The 19,957-nt window shown below is 32.9% G+C and overlaps 1 protein-coding gene across 4 annotated transcripts in view; it reads right to left on the reverse strand.

The window, feature by feature from the left end:
* The window catches only part of LRBA (LPS responsive beige-like anchor protein), a 736,878-nt gene that overhangs the window by 505,435 nt on the left and 211,486 nt on the right, over positions 1–19,957 (reverse strand). For all 4 annotated transcript variants that reach the window (XM_082463287.1, XM_082463288.1, XM_082463286.1 and 1 more), the window contains exon 34: positions 19,711–19,772. In XM_082463287.1, coding sequence (XP_082319413.1) covers positions 19,711–19,772 — 62 coding nt within the window. The remainder of the gene's footprint in view (positions 1–19,710; positions 19,773–19,957) is intronic.

A 19,957-nucleotide genomic window follows, 5' to 3' on the forward strand; every position in this document is an offset into this window, starting at 1 on the left:
AATCAGAAAAGAAGAAGTAAAGCTGTCACTGTTTGCAGATGACATGATACTATACATAGAGAATCCTAAAGATGCTACCAGAAAACTACTAGAACTAATCAATGAATTTGGTAAAGTAGCAGGATACAAAATTAATGCACAGAAATCTCTTGCATTCCTATATACTAATGATGAAAAATCTGAAAGTGAAATTAAGAAAACACTCCCGTTTACCACTGCAACAAAAAGAATAAAATATCTAGGAATAAACCTACCTAAGGAGACAAAAGACCTGCATGCAGAAAATTATAGGACACTGATGAAAGAAATTAAAGATGATACAAATAGATGGAGAGATATACCATGTTCTTGGATTGGAAGAATCAACATTGTGAAAATGACTCTACTACCCAAAGCAATCTACAGATTCAATGCAATCCCTATCAAACTACCAATGGCATTTTTCACAGATCTAGAACAAAAAATTTCACAATGTGTATGGAAACACAAAAGACCCCGAATAGCCAAAGCAATCTTGAGAACAAAAAATGGAGCTGAAGGAATCAGGCTCCCTGACTTCAGACTATATTACAAAGCTACAGTAATCAAGACAGTTTGGTACTGGCACAAAAACAGAAATATAGATCAATGGAACAGGATAGAAAGCCCAGAGATAAACCCATGCACATATGGTCACCTTATCTTCGATAAAGGAGGCAAGCATATACAGTGGAGAAAAGACAGCCTCTTCAATAAGTGGTGCTGGGAAAATTGGGCAGCTACATGTAAAAGTATGAAACTAGAACACTCCCTGACACCATACACAAAAATAAACTCAAAATGGATTAAAGACCTAAGTGTAAGGCCAGACACTATCAAACTCTTAGAGGAAAACATAGGCAGAACACTCTATGACATAAATCACAGCAAGATTCTTTTTGACCCAGCTCCTAGAGAAATGGAAATAAAAACACAAATAAACAAATGGGACCTAATGAAACTTAAAAGCTTTTGCACAGCAAAGGAAACCATAAACAAGACCAAAAGACAACCCTCAGAATGGGAGAAAATATTTGCAAATGAAGCAACTGACAAAGGATTAATCTCCAAGATTTACAAGCAGCTCATGCAGCTCAATAACAAAAAAACAAACAACCCAATCCAAAAATGGGCAGAAGACCTAAATAGACATTTCTCCAAAGAAGATATACAGATGGCCAACAGACACATGAAAGAATGCTCAACATCATTAATCATTAGAGAAATGCAAATCAAAACTACAATGAGGTATCATCTCACACCGGTCAGAATGGCCATCATCAAAAAATCTACAAACAATAAATGCTGGAGAGGGTGTGGAGAAAAGGGAACACTCTTGCACTGTTGGTGGGAATGTAAATTGATACAGCCACTATGAAGAACAGTATGGAGGTTCCTTAAAAAACTAAAAATACAACTACCATATGACCCAGCAATCCCACTATTGGGCACATACCCTGAGAAAACCATAATTCAAAAAAAGTCATGTACCACAATGTTCATTGTAGCGCTATTTACGATAGCCAGGACATGGAAGCAACCTAAGTGTCCACTGACAGATGAATGGATAAAGAAAATGTGGCACATATATACAATGGAATACTACTCAGCCATAAAAAGAAATGAAATTGAATTATTTGTAGTGAGGTGGATGCACCTAGAGTCTGTCATACAGGGTGAAGTAAGTCACAAAGACAAAAACAAGTACTGTATGCTAACACATATATATGGAATCTAAAAAAAAGGTTCTGAAGAACCTAGGGGCAGGACAGGAATAAAGATGCAGACGTAGAGAACAGACTTGAGGATATGGGGAGGGGGAAGGGTAAGCTGGGACGAAGTGAGAGAGTAGCACTGACATATACACTACCAAATGTAAAATAGATAGCTAGTGGGCAGCAGCCGCATAGCACAGGGAGATCAGCTCACTGCTTTGTGACCACCTAAAGGGGTGGGATAGGGAGGGTGGGAGGGAGACTCAAGAGGGAGGAGATATGGAGATATATGTATATGTATAGCTGATTCACTTTGTTATAAAGCAGAAACTAACACACCATTGTAAAGCTATTATACTCCAATAAAGATGTTAAAAAAAAAAACCTAGGAAAATGTAAATGTATCATAAACTATTAAGAATTTTTATTTTTTTAAAAGTTAGTATTTTACATCCTACCAAATAAAATTAACTTCATTGCTATCGGCAATAAAATATTCTCCTTTTTTTTAAGTATTGACCCTAAGGATCCAAACATAATTTAACTTAAAAAAAGGAATGAAGAATAATTTGTTAACAAAAACTTAAACTCATATCAAATTATTTCACTTTTCTTATAAAAAATTAAAAATTTAAAGGCTTCTGCTCTTCAATGAAATATCAATATTAATATTTTGAGATGTTACAGTTATCTATGCCTTTGTAAAATAAATCAAATTGGTTGGATATAGATCCCAGTACCTAAATACATGTCAGAAACACTATTAGGAGTCAAGGGAGTAGGCCACAAAGGAGAGCTCAAATGAGGAAGGGAATGTATTAACACAAAACTGAGAACCACATTATGCACAGGACTAAAGGTCAAAACCAGAGAAAACTGGTTCATAGTCATGATATAGTAATCTTAAGTGCTCAAAGTAAACTATCAAGAACTTTTCAACAGTGTTTGCACTTTGTGTCAGCACTCTCTCAACAGCATATCTAACAGAAACTTGAGGAACCACATACCAGGAAAGACTATAGCATAATAGTAAAGAACAGGTTTTATTCCATTGTCTCTGTAGAGAGTAAAACAAATCATTACATGAAATATCAAAATAAAATTTTACCTTTTGGCTAGTTTTGGTTTTGATGATTTTTGTGAACATGTACATCTAAATTGTACACCTAGTTTGTACAAGTATTATGGCTCAGTTTATAAATAAAATATATACACAGATAACTACAAAATAAAGAGAGAAAAGAAAGAAAAATTCTATTAAAGTTGGATTAGCAAATGGTTCAGTTTCATAACTGCTTATTTAACAAATGCTTTTGAATATTTACTATGTACAAGGAATTGAATATTGAGAAAACTATTTATAGGATTGACAAAATAAATAATGCAAGGATTTAAAAATCCAAAAAGTTGAGATAACCATGCAATCAAATATGTGATTACTATATAGTTTTAAATTGTTTGTAAATAATCAAAAAAAACAATAATCCCCTGGTGTTGTGTTTAAGCATCCATTAAAATTAATATATTTGCAAGTTTCTTTAAAAATCTGTTTTTAAACTTTTTCAGAAAAACATATTCTCCAGTCAACAATGATCTTTCAAATAACTTCCAAACTGGCATCAATATAGTCAAGATCTTCCACTAATCAATAAAGAAAGCTTGATTTCAATAAAGGTGACAAAAGTTGCTCTAACCCTTTCCAGCAACAAGCTCTCAACAGACCATCATCATTAAGCTTATATCAGGGCTTCACATTCAGGAGCTATATAAATGTGTCCTATTAGTACATGGTCAGTCTGTTTGGCAACTCCAGTTCTCCAGACATGTGGCAAATGCTGCCCTTTGAGGTCTGAAGTCAAGTCTTTAGGGAATCTCAAAGCCTGCACTGAAATTACAAGGAGCGTTCATTAGAGACTGCTGGAGAGGAAACATGAAAGACTTCCATTAAAACTATATAAAACAGCTACTTATTTTAAAAAGATTTTTAAACCATCTCATGTACTCAGCTACAATAAAAAGTATTTACCAACTGAATTATTTTTAAAAGCACTACTTTCAGGACATGGGTACATTTTTCATGCCTCCCATCCCCCACCTCAATACACCTAACATTCCTTTTATAGGGATCATCAAGTCAAGCTTTTGGTGTCCTGGGAGAGAATAAAACTACCTTATACCTCTAAACTCTTTCTACAGATCACTGTAAACATATATAAAATGAAGGTAATTTTAGAGACAAAGTTTTGTTTTCTAATATTAATTTTGAATAATACATACTGTTACTTAAACTCAGCCAGACATACATATGTGTTTCTTTTTAGATGCCTCTTTTTTTTTTACTCAAAAAGGCTCCATTTCATTTTCACTCAATTTTAAACTAATAATCATAAAAAAGTTGTAAACACAAAATAATATAAATTACATACTAGTTAATCTATGAAATGGCATTTACCAGATAATATTATGGAAAATATATGAAGATTCAAATGTTTAAAATTAAAAGAAGAATGTCAATAAATTGACAGACAAGTGTTCAAAGAAATTTCATGTCTTTGCTATCTCAGGATTTTGAAAAACATAGTAAATATATTTTCTAATTAATAATTGTTGCCATTTTAAATTTCTAAATCTATAGACACTTTTTAACTTGAGAGTATAGTTATTTATTAAATTTGCAACAAAACAAATACTACTAGAGAATACTTCAGTAACAAATCTCTATAAAATGTTATATAAAATTCATTAGCTTGCCTCAGTCATTTCTTGAATTCACACATATGTTGGTTTCTGACAGCCTAATTCCAAAAAGCAATTACAACCTCCATCCATATGTAAAAAGATAACAGAAAGCAAGTACATTAAACCAGTTTAAAAGAATAAAAATCTAAAGAAAACAGATTACGAATGATTTATATGAATGCCTAGTGCTGAAGTTAATTACAAGTAACCCAATAAAATAGTGCCTTTATTATTGTACAGCAAGTAATAGCTCTAGATGAAAAAACCAGAACTCTTTCTGCTGACTTTTGCATGCCCAATCCCACAGCACACAACATTAAGAATTTAAAATGTAGTAAATAAGGCATATAGAAAACAGCAGTTTTTAACTAAAAGCAGAAAACTCCCCTGCTGTTTAACCATTTGGAGTCTCCCACTCTGAACAGTGACCACTGTAAACTGATACTATGTGCTCACTGAATAAATTCTTAATGTTAATACAAAGTGAGATTTAATTTCAGTATTCAAAATTTTACATCAAATGAAAAGTAAATAACTGTGAAATGTATTCATTAGGAGAGAATAAAGTATCATTTATGTTTATGCTATGAAATTATATTTTCAGAATCAAATTTTTCCAAACCTCATACTACATCTACCAATAAAGCTTTGGTCCTAATTTTACAGTATACTATCTAAGACACATACATTACGTGCTGCAGTAGCATGTTATAGTTGTCAACAGCCACAAGCTATAGCCAATCACAGTATGCTTAATGACTTTCCCAATGAAGAGGAATAAGACCTTTCAGTCCAGAATGATTCCATAATTCTTCCAAATATTTATCAATGTATCTAATGAGATATTAGTTGGTATAAACTTTAAGTTTAATGCAAAAGTCCTAAAACATGTTATGGATAAACATTACCATGTAGGTCATTTTGAACTACAACGTAACTAAAACCGTGACATGAAATACCTGATACCCTGGTTTTGCTGCACAAATAATCAGTGGTGCGTCTCTCTGGCAGTATTTTATTCATATCAATTTCATCTCCATTAGAAATATATGCGATATTAGCTTATTTTGCCCTTTTTTTTCTGGGTCAATAACTTTACAAATTGGAATTTGTCTCAACTACAGTAAAATTCTTTAAAGGTAGCGATGCCTGTCTCTTGGGGTTCTCAACAGTACCTGACTCAATTTCCCTTATAAAAAACATTCAAATGTTTGTTAAAGACACCATAATTTAACACTGTTAGGTGAAGGAGGGAGGAACATGGCACTAAGAACACTCACTAGACAGATTACTCACTTGTTGTGGCCACTATAACAAGTCATCACAAACTTGGTGGCTTAAATTACTAGAAGTGTGTTCTCTCACAGTTCTGGAGGCCAGGAGTCCAAAATGAGTTTCACTGAGCCAAAATCAAAAGCTGCTCTTCTCCTGGAGGCTCTAGGGGAAAATCTGCTCCTTGCCTCTCCCAAGCTTCTAGTGGCTGTCAGCAGTCCTTGGCCTGTGACCACACTGCTCTCTGCTCCGTCATCATACTGCCTCCTCCTCTGGGTACCTATCTCTAATCTCCCTCTGACTCTCTGTCATAAGGATACATATAACAGCATGTAGGGCCCATCCAAATAATGCAGGAGTATCCCTCATGTCAAAATCCTTAACATAATCACACAAAGACCCTCTTTCCAAATAAGGTAACATTCATAGGTTCCAGAGATTTGACATGGATATCTTTTGGGGAGCCATTTTTCAGCCTATCATATTAGAGAAACCAAATTAAAAGAACAGAAAGAGCTAGTTGAACAAAAGTGAATTTTACTACAAAGTTCAACAAAATTCAAAAGATTCAAAAGAAATAAAAGCATTTTTTAAAAATTAGTATATTGTGGCAAGAGTTGGAAAAGTTTTTAAGTTAACTTGTGCTACAAGTGTTGGTTCTAACAGTGATTGAGTTGTGATTGGTTTTGTTTTCAGTTCCAGAAATTCAGCTACCAGGCTACAAGAAACTCAAATCTGGGCAGCTGAGATAGAAGATACAGGTAACAGGCAGATATCATTAAGAACAACTCCTAACAATTAGCAGAAAAGCAATGACAGCACTGCCAAATGTCCAAATAAGTAAGGCAGCAATTCAGACTTGGTTAAGATACTAACAAGAATTAGAAAGCTTCTTTGTAAAAAACTTTCCCATTGTTTTACTTTCTCACTGCCAATGATCAAACTCCTTTTTTCTTCCTTAACTTACAGTACCAGAAAAATAGAAACCTATGCTCACAAACTAAGCTACAAATTAGTGCTATAAAACAATAGTGAATCTTTTCAATACATATAAATAGGACACAACTCTGAAAGATTAAGCAAAGCTGTAAGCTTTCTTAGGTAAAGGAATAGACTATCTCCCCTCTGAAAAAAAGAACAATAAGAAACCAGACTTAAGTTTGCTCTCAATTATGTAGTATCTAATAATAAGAATAACATTACAAATCAACAGACCGAACAAGACAATTCCGCTGTTTTAACTGAATGTCTAATGAAAACTTGAGATTCCAACAAAAATTTTTCAAAAATACATAATAATTATCAAAAAGAATGCCCTATGCATCCACTATTTAGGATATTGGCATGCATTTTCATACTCGCTATATGTAAAAGCACCTTGTGGAAAGGAAGATGTCAGAAGAATGTCAGAACAGATTCGGGTTTAGGCTGTTTGATTTTTCTGGTAAAATACCCAGAAAATGACATGATACATATAACACATATGTCAAATACCTGAATGCTATTTACAAAGCAGCAGAGAAATAAATGTAAACTAAACTAAAATAAAATAGATATTAGAGAGCTTTAAAATAAGGCAGTGGGGTGTGAATTTGATAAGACAGTAAACTACAGCTTCTCTTGGAAAGGAACTACAGAGACTCTTGTAGGAAAGTAAACTTGTTAGTACGTACTGAAAGAGGTAAAAATCAACACAAAGGAAAAGGCCATTTCCCTAATTCAGGAATAAGCTGGATCAGAATTTCTGATTCTTTACGGAGACCTTTTTCAAATGATACCTCCTTTTGTCCCTGCCTGTCTCCCCGATTCTGACAGCACTCAGGGTGAGATTCATCATAATGAGCAACTGTTAATGATGATGTATCTGGCCAGAAAAAAAAAAAAAGGTTGATAATCAGTGACCTAGGTTAACTGTTACAAAAGCATTTCTCAAATATGGTAACACAGGAGGTGTGTTGAAAGTAATGCAGTATAAATAAAAAGCACTGAAATATACAGAAGACATCTTTAAGAAAATCATTGGAGTACTAATCCTGTACTGTCCCAAAATGACATCCATCTCACTTGTATTCAGGTATACTTTATTGACTTCCAAAGGAGTGATCACTATAGCTAGCACAGGAAACAGTGGGATCACCTTTGGAACCCTATGGAAAATATGAATGTTAACCATTAACCTTGCCTACATGAAAATGGCCCAAAACTGCAAATTTATGGGATATCTCCTAGATCTAATAATGTATGGTTTGAGATGAAAACGGACTAGACTGGGCATATAATCACAGAAAGAAGAGAAAATAATGAAAGAGACACTGCAGAAAACAGTGGTGGACTAAAGCAAAGATATGAAAAATCTAATTTCATGAAAAGAAAATAAGAGGCACTAAAAATACTGAATAAAGAGAGGATTTTGTGTGCTGTTAAAAACACTTAGATTCAGAAACTAATAACTTTAATTTACAACCTACTTTGCTCTATGAACGGTTCTACATCCTTTTACATATATTATCTAATATAATCTTTATTACACCCATTTCACTCAATAAGAAACTGAGTCTCAAGCAAGTGAAGTGATTTGCCCATGGTCACAGAGTTAACAAGTGGTAGAGGGAAAAACATTTATTAAAATTCAAAAATCTATCCTCACAGCATTTTCCTGACCTCAGTCTCTTCCTAAGATCCTTTCCAAAGTGACTTTTCCCTTTCTCCTTTTGTTACCCATGATGGAGACAACAGCCACCTCTACAAAGTCCATCTCCAGCAACTGAGGAAGTAACTACTAGAAAAACAAATAGCCTTCAGGCTTCTCATTCTTGCTTTATTCAGGCCTAAATCAAAGTGCAAACTTCAGGTTTTGTTAAAATTGCATGCATGCTTCTGGAAGCTCATATTATAAAATGGCAGCTTGACTAAAAACAGCTGCCTGACTAAAAGATGCATAACATATGGAATATATGGGCAACTACTTATATATAATAATTGTCCCTCCCTAAACTATACTGTGTTTTATATATATATATGTATACATGATGCTATTATATTCTAACTGTACTAAAGTACTAAACTCAGTCAACTGAGGCAAATAGTGTAAACACTTTAAAATTGACAGCAAAACTTAAATCTAGATCCTAAGAACTCTGATTACTCTGCTTAAAAACTATTAAATTATATACTATTTATGAAAAAAAGTTATCAGAGTTTGGTATAAAAACAAAGACAATCTCAAGCTTTACACTTTTAATCTAGCTTTTTTGTAATACTTTAACTTCAGTGGATTAATTTGAAGTAATAGAAAAAAAAGAAAGGACTAAGCAAAACCAAACAATAAGCAGTAAAAGCTGAGAAACACAGAAACAGAGCTGTAATCATAATTATGTTAAAACCAAAGGAAAACACTATGCTTAGAATATTTCCATTCACGCATTCCCCTTTTCTTCTAACTCACAGCCTAATCCCAATTTAAAAGACCAGCTGTAAAACGGCGGGGTGCCAAATTAAAGCACACTTTATTTTCAGATGTCTCCATACTCATAGGCTGACTTCCTGTCAGGAAGAGTCCCATTTCTCTGAATACCCCAATCAGCAGGGAACTTTCAGAATTAAGTGCCAGTTGATATTACTTTGTTTTGCATCTACCACCCTTGAGAATAACGTTCAAAGATCTAGTTATATAGTCAGCATGGTACCATCCTTCTGACTAGACTGCCAAGCCACAGGGTGTACTGCCAGTTCCACAAAATTTACCTTAAAAGGTTGTGTTTTCTAAATCCTAGTGCGCTAGTGAATCAACAGGATGCCTGTATTTCAGAATAAATCCTACGCTAAAGTTAAATTATGCTTCTCTTTGGTTACAAAGCACTTTAAATTAATACTGGAAAGGTCTGCATCCAGGTTCAAATAAAAATCAATTCATGTTCACTAATCCATCAAGTTAAATATTTTATTTTTTAAAAGTGAAATGCAATAATTCAGTCTGATTTATTTTGTTAATGTTTTTGCTATTGTTTAAAGACAAATGATTCCACCTTATAAAAGTTATAAAAATCTGAATCAAGTAAAACTATAAATTTTTTTCCCATATTAGCATAAAGTGCAGTTATTAAGCTGGTTTCAAATGCTTCACAACTGTTAGTGCATTTAAGATGTTCATGATCGGTTAATATAGTTTGAATCTTAAACTACCCTCTCCAACTCCCACAGACTTCCCATCATGCTTCTTCAAAGGTCTCTAGTTCCTTCTCATAAGGTCAAATATTTTGATTGCACACAAAATTAAGTTAATTCTGAACACTTCAATACAGAGCACCTATGCTCACAGCCTTTGTACATTATAAGGACAAAGCATTCACAGCAGCTCTAAGATAAAAATAGGTGATTGTACTGCAAGCCTACTTTTTTGAACCCAATGTTAATCATTACCATATTGATTCTCATCCATTCGCAATCAAAAGGCCATAAGCACTGACAATAACGAATCAGAGACAATCAATTTACATTCACTAATTTTCGATAAATATATTCTAAGGATGAGGAGTAAAGGCATCCAAAATAAAATAAAAGGAGAGGTAATACTGAGAAAAGGTTGAAATATTAAATTATACTGATCCTAGTTGGACCATGCTACATATAACCTGGTCTTAAAGACTCCAATTGCCCTTAAAGTCCCATTTACACTGGAAAAAGGAAGGCTGGTTACAAAGAAAGTTGAATGATTTATTGACAGCATATCAAAGTATAAATTTAAACATTTAATACACTTTGCAAATTTGTTGCCATGCAAGCACTTTTAGCAATCTTTCTACTCAGATATAGATTTGTCTCTTTTAAGAAACCTCCACGTACAAGGTGCTAAAATATTTGGGTAAACATCATTTTTAAGAGCCAGAGATTCAACATTTGTCATATTCCCTTTGTTAGAAGAAGCTGTGGTGCCTGAAATGAATGCTGAGTTATTTGAAGCTAGTGACTTAAACGTGATAGAAATAATTCTACAGAAAGAGGAAAATCTACATGCACAAAGTGATTTCTTCATAAGAGGTCATCAGTTGAGACTGTTTTAACAGGTCCTTTTGTGACTCTTTTAACGGATCTTTTTGAGACCCAAAGCTGATCAGGTGAAAGGGATTTAATATGTATCATTTTCTTACTTTAAAACATTTAAGTAAGCATAGGGTAAGAGTTCAGAATTAGGGTTTGAAGCCTCTATATAAGGGCTAAATTGCCTTTCAGATTAAGATAAAATTGAATAGAAGAAATAAAAGTATTAAATAGAATGGTGTCTTTTCCTTAACTAAAATAAATACTTTTTAATGAATCAAAAACTCAAGAATTAATTTTAAAGGGAACTTTACTTAAATAAGGTAAATATATTGATTTATTCAACAAATATCTATTAAATGATTATTTTATTATAATCTGACACTAATAAACAATGTAGACAAAATGGACAATAAGAAATGGCTTCCTGACTTCAAGGAGTTTTCAATCTAACAAAAGAAACAAAACTTATCATATAGCATAAGTACGAAAATAGCTCTTATGTGTATAAATTTAACTCTTCTTTAGCACTTATCTCTGTAAATTTAACTCTAAGATGGAGTTCTCTAAATTGGTGTATTCACAACTTATAATCCAATGTTCGGGGCATCTAAGCAAAGAAATGAAGATTAATAAGAGTTAATAGGATTTAGAACTATTTTTATTCTAATTTATAGTAAAAGCAAAAAACCCACATATTAAATGAGTTTTGTTATTACACAATATATGCACAGAACGATTTTTATATGTTCTTATGCCAAAAATATCTGTACATGTCAAAGATAGAGTTCTTCAGACCGTATCAGAAGAAGAGTAAATTCCTCTCCCATCTATTAATTTAATGAATCTTCCTAAATATACCTGGGTGAATTTGCTACCAGCATTCCATTCTCCCTCACTTCTCAGGGTTAAGGATCATCAACATAGATTTTTGTTGTCTATTAACTTTAGGAAATGCCTTATATACAAATTATATTTTTTTAAAAATTAAAAAATAAAAACACTACAGATTTTAGTGAAAACCCCTGGACTTAGGCATGAGAGTCATTTCATGACTATTAATTCTTTAACCCAATTAACCTCTTTAATAATGACTTCATATTTTTATTATGTCTAGGTCTTGATTGCAAGCTATCGCAAATCCTAATTGTTTGAATGGATAAAGGGATGACCTAAGAAGAGCAACAGCCACTGTATAATTTAGCTGTGTAACTATAAACTATCACTAAATCTTTTTTTTTTTTTTTATAAATTTTATTTTTATTTATTTTTGGCTGTGTTGGGTCTTCATTTCTGTGCGAGGGCTTTCTCTAGTTGTGGCAAGAGGGGGCCACTCTTCATCGCGGTGCGCAGGCCTCTCACTGTCGCGGCCTCCCTTGTTGCAGGGCACAGGCTCCAGACGCGCAGGCTCAGTGGCTCACGGGCCCAGGTGCTCCGCGGCATGTGGGATCTTCCCAGACCAGGGCTCGAACCTGTGTCCCCTGCATTGGCAGGCAGATTCTCAACCACTGCGCCACCAGGGAAGCCCTCACTAAATCTTTATTCTATTAAAAATTGTTAAAATTTTATTGCTAAAATTTTACTCATTTATTTGACAAATACTGAAAATTTCTTTCACCAGACACTGTATCATATGACAGTCACATACAGATTAATTTCATTTTATTTGGACCTTTTGCACCTCTTTAAGTGCATAACGAAGTTCGATTTTACAAATGGGTCTCTAACGATGTAGGTAATATCCCATTAATATAAAATATACTCTGACCCTGGTTTCTAGACTTTATGCCAGACACTTAAACATGATTACAGAGCATAAACTGCCACAATATTGACTAAAAATGTAATGGGATTCACTCAACCAATGTAGGAAATAGCTATATAATCAATTGATGTCAAAATATTTGAATTTATTCTTAAGCTTGGATTAGTTCTACATAAATATTATAAAAATACATATATGTGTGTGTAAAAATACACACACACACACACACACACACACACACACACACACTCCTGGTTAAACTTAAGTTGTTCTAGAAAGAATACCAAATCTTACTATAATCAGTTCTGAACATCTATCCCTTCAGAAACAACATGTAAATTGAGTCCAAATTACCTACAAAGGAGAGAGAACAGGTAATTGAGATAACTCTTGAAAGAAGTAAAAATAATCACAGTGTTTCATGAAAAAAACAGCTGTACTTTTGCAAATCTACTGATTTTCTGTAATCACTGTGATTGGAGAAGCAGAGAAAACCAGAAGCAGAATACAAGAAGAGGCATTTCCTGCATTATTCACTGTCTCAACACTGATGCTTTTCCTAAAGTATATTTTACAAAAATTATCCATACACACTATGGCCATAAAAAGCATTTTGTGATCAAATATACTAATATTATTCTCATAACAGATTCAACAGTACACTTTATTATATATATATATATATATATATATATATTTTATACACATACACACACATACACACATGTATTGACTAAAGGCCTTGAGGAGCCCTCCAGTAAAGATCCTAATTAAATTTAAATGAACATTTTCCAAGCTTATTTACCACTGTGTGCTTTTCTCACAGAACATCCATTTTCATCACACAGTACACACTAGGATTTGCTGTACTGGAAATTTTGGACAGTGAGAACTGATCAAACAAGTAGCCGGCTACCACAAAGCTAACCAAGGAAAATTATAGGTACAGCAAAGAGTAGAGTAAATGCTTTAAGAACTTTAATATCTATTGATCTCGATGAAATTATAAAAAAACATAGATGGAACCCAGAAAAAAATTTTTGACTGAAAGGCAAAGGAGCCTGAAGTGATCTATTCATGAACAGAAATAAAATTAGAGTTAAATTAAACAGGGATTAATAAATACATTTTTATGCTCCATTCTTAATTCTACTCCCTGCCCCTATTATTTGCTTCTATTTCTCTTAAAGTCCTCATAAAAATTCTATGTTGTATTACAATTATTTGTCTCTCTTACTAGATTAAAAGGAGAGAATTGTCTTAAAATCATTCAGTACATGTCTGCTATATAAAAAAAGAAATACCACAAGCAGGCATACTAAGGAGGACTCAGGGCAAATAAACTGACACAAAGCTCTGTATAAGAGATAGCATTTGAACTGAGCCTGACAGACAGTGAAAACAAAAACTTAGAAGTGTTTTTTTAGAAGTATAGTTTATGGCCTCACAATACTGCTGCATAAAAGCTCCATACCATAAGATTTCCTTATAGGTAAAAAAAAAATGCATAAGGAAGTTAAGAAGACATTTATATTTCCAATGAGCAATTTAAACTCAAAATTCTTATTTTGTGATTAGCAAAAGATAACCCTATGTTTTACTGACTCAATTATTTCTTTTTAAAAACCACACAATTTTCTTAATATTAGAGAGTGAGTTTTAGTTTAAAAGGTTGACGTGTACCCTATATACAGCACACTCTGAGGAGCTAAGCACCACAGTTAAATGAAGTAAATCTCCATTTATATTAAGTTCTACAATAAGTAAAACGCATGCACAGTAACAGAAATCAAATCAGTAGCAACTTGAGGTGATACGGGTAGGGACTGATTACAGAAGCACAGGGAACTTTCCGGATTGAAATGGGTGCTACATGGTTGTGTATATATCTAAATGCATTGAACTGTACCCTTAAGATATTGTATATAGGGCTTCCCTGGTGGTGCAGTGGTTGAGAATCTGCCTGCTGATGAAGGGGACACAGGTTCGAGCCGTGGTCTGGGAAGATCCCACATGCCGCGGAGCAACTAGGCCCGTGAGCCACAATTACTGAGCCTGCGCATCTGGAGCCTGTGCTCCGCAACACGAGAGGCCGCGGTAGTGAGAGGCCCGCGCACTGCGATGAAGAGTGGCCTCCACTTGCCGCAACTAGAGAAAGCCCTCGCACAGAAACGAAGACACAACACAGCCATAAATAAATAAATAAATAATTTTTTTTTAAAAAAGATATTGTATATATACTGTTGTATATAATATTGTAAAATATTACATATATAGTATACTAATTATGCTTCAATAACTTTGATTTTTTAAAAAGAAGTAAATCTGATTAAGCCAAAAGAAAATGAAAAAAGTAAGACTCTTATTTATAAATGAACATGTCTACAATATTTGGCAATGACAAAATAGCTGACAATAAAAATGAACAATTAATACACGCTTAATAACACACAAAAGAATGAGGATGTTTCATAATAAAAAGGACCAAAAGGTAAAAGCCCAAAATACAGTGTTTATGATCAATGTTACCATTCATTTATTAATTGTACAATTATATAAATATTTGGTTGAATAGTAATTATGCTGAATGTTGGAGATACAATAGAAAACAAAACACTGTGCTTACCTTTAAGAAACTTAAAGTCTAACGGGAAAGAAAAAAAAATAATAGACAATTTAAATGAAGAATGAAATTACTATAAGGTGGATCAGTGAGTGCTTAGGATGTATACCTCACCTAGGCTTAGAGTTGTGGGGAAGAGAGGAGTCAAAGAAAGCTTTCCACAGGAGATTGCAATTTAGCTGGGAGTTGAATTATTTATTTATTCCATAAATATTCACTGAGCAGCCATCAGATGCCAGGGACTGTGCTGGGTACTAGGCACACTTCACAGTTTACCTAGTATACTAGGTATATGAAACAGAAATAGTTGTAACCTTCATAGCACCTAGAGTAGAGAGAGGGAGACTGGCAATACAAAAGTAGCAAACTAGCACAGGCATAGTTAAAATTTGTGATATGATGAGTGCTAAGATGAAGACACGCAAAAAAGATACCAACTATAGATATGATCTGAGAAGAGGATAATTAAGCTGGGTTCGGAGTGATGAGAAGAAGCCAACAATTAGACTCACCAAATTTGAAGGAGGGAAATTATAGGGAAAGAAAAAGCCTACGCCAAGACACAAAATTATGATGGCACATTTGGGTAACTTTAAATAGTTCACATAGCTTGAGAACAGTTACAAAAACAAAGGGATAAGAAATGAGGTCAAAACAGTAAGAGAGGCCTAATAATGAAAGATGCCTTTGTGCCATGGTATAGAGTTGGTTTGCTTTCCCCCACCCGTCTCCGGTTTTTGGGTTTTTTTTAATTATCTACTTTACCCAAAATACTCATCACAACTATAAAAGGAAAAGCTCATGAAATAAAAAGCCAAGAGCAATAACATTAATGTCACATATTTAGAAGGAATAAACTCAAAAGGGAGAAGAAAACAGGAATTAGAAAAAAGAAATTAGAGGAGAGTGATGGAAAAGAGGAACACTTTACTATGAAGATTCAGGAAAAAATTCAAATGGCAATAATTCAAACACGAAACAGACATTAAAGAATCATATGAATGGTGATAACTGGTTCTTATTATGAACATTATAGTTTTAAAACTAATAATTCAGAGATATAGAAAGAAATGACCAAACCTTTTGTTATTACCTTCATGCAAAGGAAATATTTCCCAAAATAGCAACAATCTACATATTTTGATAAAAAAATGTATTAAAGAAAAATCAGACTAACACTATTTTTAAATTAACTTTTACTGCTAATTAATTACTCACACAGGATGCCAGGTCAGACTACATGGTGCTTCTAGTTTTTCTATATACTCTATGCATTTCTGATAAATGGGAAAAGAATAGATGACCTGGCAGAAGGCTCAGACAATAATATGTGATTTACAGGACATGAATGCAGCTACCATAAGATTTATCTGACAGCCCTCTCTGATAGTGGACTGTTGAGTATCCGATGGAATGATTTCTAGTCTAGAAAGTCTACTACTGAGTAGCCATACACATTATTTATTTATTAGATGTTTTGGGTTGAAACCATTTTTAAATGACGCACTTCACAATGCACAGTCATAAATTTAGCTTTAAACCCAAGAAGGGAGGTAGTGTTATTGGAATGTATGTCAGACTGAATTAGGATGAGCAACACAACACTTTTATAAAGTGGCCTTGAATACAATGTCAATTCCTTCAAAAATGATATTAATGTCAAATGAGCAGGATACAAACACTTTACACAATGCTGGAGTAATATTACTTGAAATATTTATTTAACATTTTCTTTAAATTCATATGGATTTCTACAAGGTTTATACACATACACAACAAATATTGGGCAAAAATAAGTTACATGCTTCTGAAAAACTGAATCTGAAATATAATTAAGAAGTTGTTCGATTATTTTCTGTGCATCAGAGAATATACAGTTTCCTGAAGAGTGTATACAGCCTTATTTTAAAGAAGTAAAGAAGACTTAAATCAGGTTTTGGAGCTTAAATAGCTCTTGAATTATTTTCAGTATAGGAATAAATATAACTTAATAAACCATAAGTATATATATATAACTTTACTCAAAAATAATACACTAAATATTTTAAGAAAGATTTTCAACTCTAAATAATAACATTTTGTCTTAAAATTTAAATGGGATAAAATATGAAATGGTATCTAATCAACCTATTAATGAATGAGTGGATATTGAAAAATATAATCCTAGCTGAAGCTTTAACAAAATATATAGTGATCTACTTGGTCTTAATGACAGCAAACCAAATGTGATCATTTCCTCATTTCTTAAATTCAGGCTCTAAACTCTCTTCTGTAATAAAATACGGCAGATTTAAACACTTTGTTAAGAAGAATACAAAAAAAAATAAGTTTTGAATGGATTCAAGAAAAATAATCAGAACATGGCTGATTGTCATGAAATTAACATCAACTAATTTGTAAAGTTTTAAATCAAATTTGCAGATGTTAAGTTCATAAGCATATCCCATTATTTATGTGATTAAAAAGGAGTTTTTGACCTGATCTTTCGATCTTTGGCACTCAATCCACTACATCTCTTCTTTAAAAAATTGATTAAAATTTTAGCAAGATGCTAGCCTTTTACTTCCCACCCTATCTCAGACTAAAACAAATTATCAAACTCAAGCCATAGCCACCCAATATCTGCAAAATGTCGACTTCAAATTCAATTTCATCTCTCTTAAGCTTTCACGTAGAAAAAGACAGTTCACTTTTTAACAAAATAAATCACTTTTGTGATTGCCAATCTGACCTCTTTGAATTAGGAAAATTCAAAGTGAAAAATGTAATTATCACCCCAGAACAATCTGTATACATCTGGAGCTAATTCTGGCTTCATTTTTCACGTCATTTTTTGCACTGTGCTACATCTTATAGAGATGCCGTGGAACTTTTGGAGAACCCATAAAAAATGTTAAGAACTTCAAATAAACCGATAATGTGTTTTATTTAAACAAAACTTTGAGATGATCTGACTTTTGCAACTTACTCTAAGTGATCTTCATATTCCCATTTGATTGGAATAGTATTAAACAGCACTGTGACATACATGACAAACAGGTGTCTTAAAACATGTCATTCTTTATCTTTTCAGCTTCTAACATTCCACTGTGTAATATACTATATTTAAAACAGCTTTCATGTATCAAGAATACATTAAATTCTTCTAACCTAGAAAGTGAAACTTCATTATCAAACTTCACCTATTAAACAATTATATCACTATAGACAATAAGTTCATACTGCTGTGAGTATACATATAAAACTGTAAGCAAATGCTTCTTAAAGTAAGGGTAATTTCACGTGAGTATAAGAATGGTATATGGCAATTTCCATTCAAGAAATAAACAACCAATTATTTCAAATCAGATTACTAAATGGGAAATTTTATCCAGTCAGTTTTTAAAGGAATGGGAGTTTTCTAAAGTAGATAATTAACTTAAAAACATGACTCTCACTAAATCTAAGAATAATAAGCCCACTACAAACATAACTACTCTTCACAAGTTCATTATAAAAATCCATTAGATGTAATCTCTAGAAGTAATTGTTCTTATTGCATTTTATTGACAATGCATAGTATTGATTTTTCACACCTTCTATGATTCTTTAATTTGTATTCATGAAATGTCCATCAGCACAGTCTAAATAAATTTGGCAATATAGGCACTAAAATGAATAAATCGATGAAAAGAAACATTAATTTTGCATTATCCTTATTCGTCAGGCAAGTAAACCAGGAGAGTTTTAAATGAAGGTCAAAGGTTTTGAAATGGGTCAAAACCCTTGACCTCTAGACCAATACTCTTCCTATTAAAAAAGGCTATTTTAAAGTTTTAAGTAGGGGAATTTACTACCAGCAAGATATCATTTTTAAAAGACTACAAAAAAAAACTCTCAATAAAAACATTCATCTGTTTAACTGCTAAAGAGAAAAGAAAATATCACAGGATACATGATTTTTACATAAGTTTAAAAAAAAAATCATTAAAGTTTACCACATGGGGTATAAGGTTTCTGAACAATGAAAGTAATCTCGCTTTTAGGAATTTATTCACTACATCTTATTATGATGGCTGCCATATTTTTGTTGATGTTTTCCCAAATCTACTAGGTATGTCAAAAATAATTAGCAATGACAAGAATTCAAAATTATTTATCACTCATTTTATAACCTCTGCACAAAAGGGAAGTAAACCCATTATTCCCATGGGAGTCAGAGTGGCACTCCACGAGGTATAGAAATAAATCTGTTTCTGTAACCTTAATATGCAAGGCAAAGAAATTTAGCCATCTCAAGACCATTTGATCTGGACATTTTTAAATGTGGCTCGAAAAACCTCTATTTCTCATTCATCTATCCTATTTCTCTCAGCACTCACTTCGAAATAAACTATTAGCAACAAACACAAGAAGTAACCCTTTTGCAATACAAATAAATTATTTTAAAACTGCAAACACAAAACTACTGTAGCAAAAATTTCTAATCAATTTTAACTTTCTTGCAAAATGAATTCACTTGAGAATTTACTTTTAATTCAACATTTATTCTTGTCACTCACCTGAGAACACAGTAGCATAACCAATTCCACAACTGAACTACTAGACTTCATGCAAACCAGACCTATATCAAAGAGAATTTTTTTTTAAATTACAAAGTAAAAAACAAGGGATTTATTTCTTATACAACTTTGTCCAAATTGGTTTTAAAATAAAATTTAACTTCTTGCTAAGAACCAAACCTATACATATTTGATCATATGTGTAAACAAAACATTCTGTAATTACTTTAAACTTGGCATCAAAACC

Source organism: Balaenoptera physalus (genome assembly GCF_965194825.1).
Source record: "Balaenoptera physalus genome assembly, chromosome: 5".
Lineage (NCBI taxonomy): Eukaryota > Metazoa > Chordata > Mammalia > Artiodactyla > Balaenopteridae > Balaenoptera > Balaenoptera physalus.